Source organism: Taudactylus pleione, unplaced genomic scaffold (genome assembly GCF_031769625.1).
Source record: "Taudactylus pleione unplaced genomic scaffold, aTauple2 ptg000065l, whole genome shotgun sequence".
Taxonomy (NCBI): Eukaryota; Metazoa; Chordata; class Amphibia; order Anura; family Myobatrachidae; genus Taudactylus; species Taudactylus pleione.
In genome coordinates this window covers 8699882-8710521 of record NW_028284467.1, presented here as the reverse complement: position 1 = coordinate 8710521, position 10640 = coordinate 8699882, and the positions used below count along the sequence as shown (strand labels likewise).

The window sequence follows — 10640 nt, the reverse complement described above, 5'->3', positions numbered from 1 at the left end:
ACATATGGATGCACACTCCCATCAAGTATCTTTTAGGTCTTCAAAAAGACCCTGACAGACTAAATGAAGCAGCTCATTAGACTATCTAGGAAAAAGATTTATGAAAAACAATTATGTCAAGGTTTTATGTTAGTTCACATTGAACAATACATTAGAAATGTGTAAATAAAAAGCATATAAAAGGTCTTCTCCAAGTGAGGCAAACAAAAAACACTAATGATATTGGTAACATTGCATTTATTTATCAGTTGGAAGAAAAAAAATAAAACCTTGCAATTTGCCAGCAGGGAACAGTTTGTTATGAATCATTATAGTTAGCCGGCTTCTGTACACTCAGTGTCCTCTCCACATTCAAAGCGTACAAAGTCCAGGACCTGTACTCCATGTGGCTGCAGATACTGTCCTACAGTTAGACTGGGCTCCAGTAGGAAAGGTTGGGCTAACATTCTGGTCTCTGTCTCCCCAGCAGACTCATCTTCTAGAGACCCCACTGACAAGGGGCTCATGCCTACTAAGTGCTGGCCCAGTCTTCGACCAAGTTCAGATATGTTGCTTTTGTGGCTTGCGTCAGTTATCTGGCATATAACCAAAGACCCGTATTTGCCAAATGACATGTTAGCCAAAGATGGCAAATCTGGAGGTAGGGTGCCATGTACATATGAACCGATAAACATGCCAGAGGGGACAGTTACCCACGCAGCCCTCCTCAGTAACATGTTTTCTCCAAGTTTTCCTTCAAAATACAGAGTAGGAATCATTATAAAAATTAGTAAAGCAGATAAAAAAAAGAAAAAAAAAGGTAAACAGGCAAAGATACAGAGAATGACAATACATAGGGCTTGATCCAATTAGGTGCGAATTGCAAGTAGCGAGTTTGTTCTTTAAACTCGCACACTTCCCCACGAAGCACGCTCCCGAGAATTCTCCAAATCCAATTAAAGATGCCTATTTGCACTACTCGCAGTGGAGGGGTGCGAATTGCCTGCCACATGAGAATATGCGAGAAATGCATGAAAATGTGGGGAGACCATCCTGGACCCCCCCAAATGGATAATTTAGTTAGCAGGACTGTATAGACGGCTGTTTGTGACATTAGGAAGTTACTGTAGGTTTTGAAATGGCGTCAAATGGCTGATTTGTGCTTTTTGTTTCTTTTAAATGCAAAAAAAATTCTAAAAAAAAAACAAAACACCTTTTTTGTTTAATCTCAAACGAATTAAATGAAAAATGCAAAAAAAAAAAAAAACCAGGAAAGGGTGATTTTGGGGTACTTTGAGGGCACCTTGAAAAACGGAAAAAAAATTAAAATAATTATTTTTCAACTAAAAAAATTATTGTAATTAAATTTGAGGTGCCTAAACTATCAAAAAAGTTGATTTTGGGGTAATTTGAAGAAATTTTTTTGTTACCTCAAAAAATGACGTGTAATTATTGGACTAAATGAACCAATTAAAAACTTCCAAATGCCTAATTGGTCATTAGGGGGGCGTGTCCAAGGGGTTCAGCAGTGTCCCCACATTTTAACCTTAAAATAAAGATTTTCCTTTCCATCTCTCACCCTCAGGGAGGTGCGAGTGGAAAGTTGCGAATTCAGTCTCACTGATCAGTGCGAGTTGCTAATTGGATTGCAAAATTAATTCGCTATGCAAATTCGAAGTGAAAATTGCAACTCACAACTCGCAATTTGCACCTAATGGGATTGACCCCATAGTATTGTGTAACAATGCACAACACATAGGAGTTGAACTCTTGTCTCCTAGCTCTATTAGAGATAAAAGTAGAATATTACAACAGTATACATACCAATTGTCATTGCAAGAACGTCTTTAAGAGAGGACTCGTCAGTCTTCATCTGTAAAATCTCCTCACCACTCAGGATGCCCTTTAGTTAATAATAATAATAATAATAATAATAATAATATGTATCAATGTGGAAACAGCCACTAAGAAAAAGCATCACAGGTGTTACATACAAGAGATATAATAAACTTCAGACCATTTAAACATACACATTTCATTGTTAACTTGACATCCCACTGCTGCTCTGTAAAAAACAACAAACACTCCTCACCCGATTAAAGAAAGCTTAAACACAACATATTATGGGCAGTATCACTGGCCCTGCCCCAGAGTAGGATTATACCCATATAAACACACACATGCATTTGTGTCTCTTTGTATGCCACATTCTGAACAAATAAAGAATCTGATGTAGAATAAGGAATAATGTACACCAGTAGCGTTCCTGTGACTATCCCACTCCAGTCTAGCTGTTCTGAAAGGATGTGTAGGAGAATGAAACCAGGTAGGTACATCCCTGTATGATGCAGCTGATTGGTCAAGAGTCCTTGACGACAAAGGAATACATTTCAGGGTGACGGATAATTAGTTGGAGTTCACAAATATGCTAAGAAAATACTGAAAGGTACTTGCGTTCTATCAGACATCGTATACATAAAAAAATATATAAAATGTTTTCCACCTAGTTTTCAGCATTCAATAACTATTGTGAATTATAATGTTTTGAAACAATGGCAGATTAAACTGGACAGAATCAAAAATATATCTGCTATAATTACCTATGTAAAGACAAAAGTTACTACACACAAGCCTTGATAGACTACCCTAAATAAACAATAAACCAAAATTTAACACACTGACCTAACTAACTACAATAAAGGGTTAGAGTGCTTTAAAGTTTAAAGACAAAGGAAGACAAGGGGCGAATTAAATTAGCTGCAGTAACCCATTAACGGGTGTAAATGTGACTTTTTACAGGAGCCGTGAATTTGATGCAATTCAAACGTAACTTGTGTTAATTCTCTATATGGGTTAACACATCCTTTTTTTGGGAATACCTGAGCAGGTGAAACATTGGGGAAAATCCCTATTTTAAAAAGGTACATATATGGGGACTTTGGGTCAGAACCATTAGGACACCCTCCTTCAAGATTAATAAGGCGCTTAGTTTTTAATTAACTTAATTTGGCCAATAATTCCATGTCATATTTGGTGTGAAGTTCTGCAAAATACAGAATAATGTGTTACAAGATGTAGGACAAGTATAAGGGGGTGCTGTATAAAGTTTTTAAGCTGGCAGGTTGGAGTTACAGGTGTTAACACATTTTTAAAAGTGGCTTAAAATGACACAAATATTTACTTGTAGGCATTTTTATACACCCTTCGCTTGGCAGGAAAACACTTGCTTTCTATAATTTTTTCAGTATTTGACACAGTTTAAGAACCCCAAATACTTTGCTTTTGGCCACAGACTTCTATAGTATTATACAATATTAGTTTGCATTTTTGGGGGGTACAGACTGATTTCCATATTTTCACCCACACTTTAATGCAGGTAATACCAGCAAGAATTACTGCGCGAACGCTAGAATAAGCATTTTCTAATAGAATTACGTGGTAAACGGGAGCATGCATACACACGTTAAGTGAAATTACCGGGCAATATGCGCGTTACATTTTTATCGCTGCTAACTGAGTAAAGGCTTTGGTAGCACAACAGATTTTTTTTTTTTTTTCAGGCAAGTACTTTAAGATGTCCTATATGGTTTTCTGACTGATTCACAGATGGAAGGCAAAGCCAGGTATAATACCTTTAATTCCTGAATTGAAGTTAGGTGCAGCGATGACAAACGAGGCATTAATAAAAGCATACATGCAAGACAGCTATGACTGCAGTATTTAACCTGCAGTTTCATTCTGTGTTGCTTTATTTGGAATTCAATGGAGGAAATTGGGAAACAGTGATAGTCTTAGAGGATACCCATCAATGACATGCCGGTGTTCAATGCTCACCTTAACGTAAGAGTGTCGGTTCAGCTCGGTACTCCGGGAATGACTGAGTGTAGAGAGCGCCACCTGCTGCACCAGCTGCTGGAACTTCACATTTCTGGCTACAAAGTCTGACTCACAGTTCACCTGAAAAAAATGTAGTGTAGCGATCAATGCTTCATTTAGTTGTAAATTGTGACAAATAATTGTTACAGTCCTATGTCACAGAACCAATAAGGTAAATAATAGCGACAGATCAATTATTCAGCAACTGTCGTTATAGCTGCCAAGTCTCCAACCTCCGAAGACAATAAGAAGAGCAGGGACCCTGCACATACTGCACCCCCCCCCTCCCCCCTTCCTGCTGATGAGCTCCTGCAGGTAAGAAATTTGACAGATATTACGTCACTATATAAAGATCAGGTCATTCTGAATCCTACTTACTTTAAACTTTTGCCTCAGGGCAGAGGGTAAAGCAGCTGTGTCTCAGGAAACAGCTGCTGTGCAAAAATATGTAACAGCAGCAGGAGGCGCCTGTAGTAGAAAGACACACACTGCCGGCTTTTGTGATCTGCTGCTGCACCCGATCAGGCCCATCTGCGTGACCATCGGTCATCTGAGTAACCCTCAGGCTGTGCATGTCACGTTTCCAGGGCCATTGAAGTTGTGTCCAAGAATGCAGCCACTGGCTTCAGCATTCCCATTGAACAGGGCTGGCACGCCCCCATTTTGTGTAAAGTTGGCCGTCATCACCCCTTTCCCACCCCCAAAAAGCAGCAGCATGTCATTCGTGCTGTGGCTTTGGGGGCACTGCAACAGTCATCACAGATCTCCATATGCACAGTACAGATCCTGCGCAGATCACCAAAGATTAGATATGTACCTAAACCATCAGATTTGCGTACAACTGTTACTGGACACATCTGCAGTACAGTGTGGCTCAGGCATGGTCTCATTTACTCACCTCCACCATTACTGCACTGTTGCCTTCATGTAGCAGACCCACAAGACCCTCTGCAGTCTTTCTTCCTTGTAGCCTAGATGCTTTGCTCCATCCTTCTTTTTGGGCCTGCTGATGTAACCAAGCCTCTGCCTTTATAAAGACATAAGAGTAAGTGATGAAGATTATATATATATATATATATATATATATATATATATATACATACACATATATACACACACATACACACACATTCAGTCAACCCGGGGGCACTCAAGGACGACTTGTAATAAACACTTTCAGAGCCCGCTCGTACTTGTCATTACAAGTCGTCCAGAGTGCCGCCGGTTTGACTGAATATACTTATTTGTCCCTCACAAGAGTGAGAGGTAAAGTGGAAGGCACCGGACGCAGCTGCATTGTTTTGGTAAACAATATATATATACACACACAATTTGTATAGGTCAAAAATATTTTTAGCCTCTTACGAATTGGGAGCTATTTTACCATTTATGGTTTTTCATATCTGCTTTGCCATGCAAAAAAAATAAAAAATTATATATAAGAAATATTCTTAAAAAAACAAATCCATTAACAAGATCCCATGGCCCAAAATGCTGCATAAGCTTTAAGCCTTCTAGGGGACAACACAAAAGGTTCTAAGGCCACAGTTAGTCGTGGGATAAGCCAATGGGAAGGTTCCATTAATAGCTTTGCATCCAGAATACACTTTGCCAGGGAGGACTACTAATGATGGCGAGTGCCCTGGGGTATTGTCTGTATAACGGAGGGCTCACTCTACAACTGGGGCTAAACTTCAATTATTTTTTATGCCATTAGTGACTGTGCGGCTGTCATCTATCTCACTGGCACAAATAAGAGTTTATAGAGCAAACTTTCCCTCACAGACAAGATTTGATGTTTTTATTTTTTATTTATTAATGCCTTTCATACTCCCATAGCCACATACTACTAAAAGTAAATAATGTTAGGGGTGCAGGTAATTAGTACAAGTAGTCCCCTCCCCTAAGTGGCAGTGAGCCTCCTATGATGCCAGGCAAACATCAACGGTTGAGTACGGGATGCCGGCAGTCAGAATTCTGACACCAGCATCCCGACAGGGTTCCGTTAGGATACCAACAGCTGTCGGTCAGTATCCTAACCCTCTCCCTACCCCTCCCTCTCCGCCTAAACCTAACCACCCCCCCACGCACCCAAAACCTTACCCTCCCCCTAACCCCAGTACTATTGGGATGCGGGCGGTCGAGATTCCGGCACCACCATCCCGACTCTCGGTACTCTGGCCGTATCCCTACAGCGCACAAGGAACATGCCAGCCGCACCCCGAGGACACACTCGCCCCTCACCTGCTTTGGGTCATTGTTGAACTTCTCCAGCGCTTTCTTACAGTTAATAAACGTGTATCCAGTCTTCTTCCTCAGCCTCACTAAGAGCTCCTTGTCTGCTGCCAGTAGCCGGACACATGAATGGAACAGCCCGGCCTGCTGCCAGGAGAGGAGCTGCCAGGACAGACAGACATCAGTACATCACTCACACACACAGCGAGCTAGAAGACATGTATGTATAGCATCCCCGCAGGCACACACGGGGCATTGGCACATGTCTCACCTTGACGCGCAGAACTCCTGACAGAGCAGCCATTCCACCCGGCGATGAATGACAGGGCGCGGAGAGATGACATCACACCAACATCTAATTCCAAACACTAGAGGTAAGACCATATAATGAATGCTGACGCCTGTTCCGGGTGCCATTTTAGTGGGGCCTTGGAGGCTCTTTTCAGTAAACTAGCTGAGTTTGCGCTCAATCATTGGCATGGTGGGACGTGGGAGTAGGAGACAGTTCATCGTGGTAGTTAGCGCTCTGCACTGACAGAAAATCAGGTAGGCTAAAGGCAGGGAGCTAGGCAGTGGTTCTCAAACTCGGTCCTCAGAACCCCACACAGGTCACGTTTTCCAGGTCACCCAGCAGGTGCACAGGTGTGTTCATCACTCACTGACACATTTTAAAGAGCAACGGATGGAGCTAATTATTTCACTTGCGATTCTGTGAGGAGACCTGCAAAACATACACTGTTTGGGGTCCTGAGGACTGATATCTCTAAAACCTGAACTGTTGGAGAGCCTTGAGGACTTCGTTTGGGAACCTCTGTTATGCATTCAAATTGGATCATAAGTATAATTTCCCTGCATTGGTTATAAGGAATAGTGATCCCTATGGTTATTACTAACTGCTTTGGGGCTTGTTTACATTTAAATGTAAATACATTTATGACACTCTTCTCAGATGTAGCAGTACATGTCCACTCTACTGCCACGCTTATAGATGGTGCTTTCACAATCTCCCTGAAATGCTTTATCAAAAGTAGGCAAGTATTCAGCATTATTGTCGGCCCTGCCATCATATTGTCAGCACCCAGCTCTGATGTGTAAGAATAATATGGTAGCCCACCAATTCATATCATTTTGAAAAATAGACAACCTACCTAATCAATAACATGTATGTTGTTGATGCCAGGATGCAGCATATTTGAGCATTACCCCTAATCTTGAGACTTCTTAATGCTTTCTTTAGTTTAGGGCCTCTTTTATCAATGAGTTTAATCATACGCAACAAGTGTGAAAAATGACAGCCGGGAGCAGATTGGCTTGAGCAGCATTTATCATACGCTACGAGTTTTTAAACCCATGTATGATAAACGAGGCCCATAGGGGCCCAATTATCAACGAGTTTTTGTCATATACAACGAGTTTTAAAACTCTTTGCATATGATAATGGTACTCCAGCCAATAAGCACCTAACTGTCGTCTGTTTGAAAAATAACAGTTGGAAGCTGATTGGTTCGAGCTAGAGATGTGCAGGCTCGGATTTTCCCCGCCAAATTTCGGATCTCAGAAAGAGGCAAAAAGTCATCTTTCATGGACTTTTCTCCATGATAGATGACGTTTTGCCTCTTTCTGAGACCCAAAATTTGTCGGGAAAAATCTGAACTTGGATGGAAAATCCAAACCGATCCGAGCCTGCACATCTCTAGTTTGAGCATCATTTATCATATGCAATGAGTTTTAAAACTTGTTGCGTATCACCAGATAATACCTAATAAGGGAGCACATGGGTTGGTTTATCAAGCAATGAAAAAAGTGGAGAAGTGGACCTATGGAGTAATTTCCAAGCAGCTTTTATCTATTATTTTATAAAATGTTCTTGATAAATGCTACATTGAAGCTGATTTGTTGCTGTGGGCAACTTCTCCACTCTTTTCACTACTTGATACATTAACCCCCTTGTTTGAAAGAGGAGATTTATATGAGGGTGCCCCCAAGTGTGTAGATCCCAGGATGGGGAGACCATGCATAGTAAGTGTCCTCCCCAACCGCTGGCTCTATTAGTATTTTTGCAGTGCAGGTTGATACTGCATACTACTCTACCAAAATGTCCAGGAGACTCACACATTTTCAGAGAGTACCCTGGCCCCTAGTAGAAGAGGCCCTCCCACATCCTGCCCACTTCCTAGTGAAATGTGCAGGATGAGGAGCATAATGCCACAATTTGCGGGTCTATGAGAACTGGAGAAAATCGTGTAATTTTGGTACTGCCCATTCTTCATAGACAAACGATTAGAGGCATTTTGTCATGAGGGGGCTGACCTAATGATGAGAGGTTTCTCCTGGAGGGGAGAAAATAATAGGAGGCAAGTATGCGATACTGTCTGGCGATCATTAAAGGGCCACATTGTTTGAAAGAGGGGAACTCTCCTCATTCAAATATGGGTGCCCTTAGGATAGGGGAAATATTCTAATATCCCTGGCCTAATTAATGATTTTTGCAGTGCAGGGAGATTCTCTGGTGATCATGTTGGATGACTTCTCAGTGGTCACATCATTTGAAAGAGAAGACTCTCCTCATTCGAATAAAAGAATAGATAATCACAAAGGTAATACACAGCGCTTAATATAATATGAAATATAGAATGTATAGACTGAAATTAAAATCTGTAACAATTTTAATGATATAAAACAATTTATCAATTTAAAAATGCTGTAATCAGAACACATATACAGATATGCAGTCATACAACATATGTAGTTTAAAAATCAGGAGTAATTATATTTAGTCAGTGCGGGAAATGTAAATTCACTCTGGAGTCCAACATGAATGCCCTCCTGAACGAAGGTCTCCTAGGATGCTTGTAATTAGCTGAAAATATGATCCACGCTGAGACTATTAGCTCCGTGTCCCACACTCCTGTAGCTAAATTGATTTAGATCATTAAAATTGATTTTCATTTCAGTCTCTATATATTATATTTTTCATATTATATTAAGCACTGTGTATTACCTTTGTGGTTATCTATTCTTATGTTTTGGAACATCTGAGGTTTAACACCCCTCAACATAGCTTCTACTTTATTTAATGATCTAACCATACTGCGCCTCTTTGGGGTTTCTTTCCTTTTTTTTCCTCATTCGAATGACCACTTTTAATGCCCCATTCCCTATTTCCTGGCTTGTATCTGCACACAGTTTACCTTGAAGTGGCATGACTTAATGTCATTGCATCCCTGGCACAATGTTGTAATCAAGTTACACGTCTCCCAGGTTCAAGTGACAGCAACCATAAGGAGGAAACTTAGATAAGTTTCCACCCCCCATTTGAACCCCTTCAGAGGTTAGTACAAGTCACACTCATCCTTAGCAGTGAGGGATTGAAGATGCTAAAACTATCCAATAACGTACCATTTACACTATCTCGGCTTATCCAATGCCCCATGGTTTACATGAAACGCGCAAGTTCATTTTGTGGCAAGCAGGACAGATAAAGGAGAAGCAGGTCCCACAGTGAAGTAAGAAGTGATTTAGAATTAATCAGGTGCTCTCTGATCTGCTGAAAGACTAATGCTGGTCATACACTAGTACAACCAGCATAAGATGTGATTCATCTTACGATTTCCCTTGAACTCCTTGACAGTCCCGACCGCACTTTGGACACACGATGTACATACGATCTCACGATACGATCAATTGTGTGCCTGCTGAAAAACTGAACATCATTCTTGAAAACGTACTCAAATGACGCCGGATGCATCGCATGCACAAATACACGGCACGATCTGAATACGATAGATAATATGGGCTGCATATCTGATCATACGATACGTTTTAAGAGCGGTGGGAACACGCATCGGATCGTATCATACCTATAAACTACACGATTCATCGTCAAAAATCGGGCAATCGGCCTGAAATCGAACTAGTGTATGGTCATGGTTACTTGATGTCATGAGTAAGACATGAACAAAGTCTTTTGAGACTAATTTTTGCTGTCGCTGCGTGCTGATGGCTTTGTTATCAGGGCAGGAAGTGTGCGTGTACTGAATGGTGCTTCCGGCCCTTTGCTAAGGAGTCATTTGGCTCATCCAACTTTCCAGTCCAGAGCTGCATTTTAAGTGCAGGCTAGGCTAGTGATTCATTGGAAATGGACCTCACTGCCAGTCTACTTGCACTGACTTGTCAGCAAAAGAAAATAAACCCTTAGACTTGATGAATAGCTCGCTCCAGTATCTCCTTGTAATTAGTTTGTAGGCATTTGTGATAGTCTGTCTATCAACTTATACTGTAAAGTAGAGGATTCTTTAGTAAGGATCTTTTTTTCTTCTGTCAGTGGATCAAGCTGCAGAATCCAGTGGAAGCTGTTGGGGTCTACTGTGTTCTGAGGCAGGGGCATAACTGAGGGTAACAGCTTAAAACCAATAAATATATAGTCTAGATCTACCTGTGCCTGGCCAAAGGACTTTTGTAAAGATAGTTGATGACATGTTCCATGTATTGTAAACATTTCTGAAGAATACTACCAAGCCTTCCAATGTGTCCTATAAAATACCTTTTCT

General features: G+C 41.0%; 1 protein-coding gene across 1 annotated transcript; it reads right to left on the bottom strand.

Moving 5' to 3' along the window:
• Positions 1-220: 220 nt before the first annotated feature.
• On the bottom strand, positions 221-6465 carry TSFM (Ts translation elongation factor, mitochondrial). The gene is made up of 6 exons (XM_088466247.1): positions 6362-6465; positions 6100-6252; positions 4754-4882; positions 3814-3936; positions 1804-1882; positions 221-733 (listed from the first exon to the last, which is right to left on the bottom strand). The coding sequence occupies exons 1-6, from the start codon at positions 6392-6394 to the stop codon at positions 315-317; spliced, it is 936 nt and encodes a 311-aa protein (XP_088322373.1). The 5' UTR covers positions 6395-6465; the 3' UTR covers positions 221-314.
• Positions 6466-10640: the final 4175 nt, after the last annotated feature.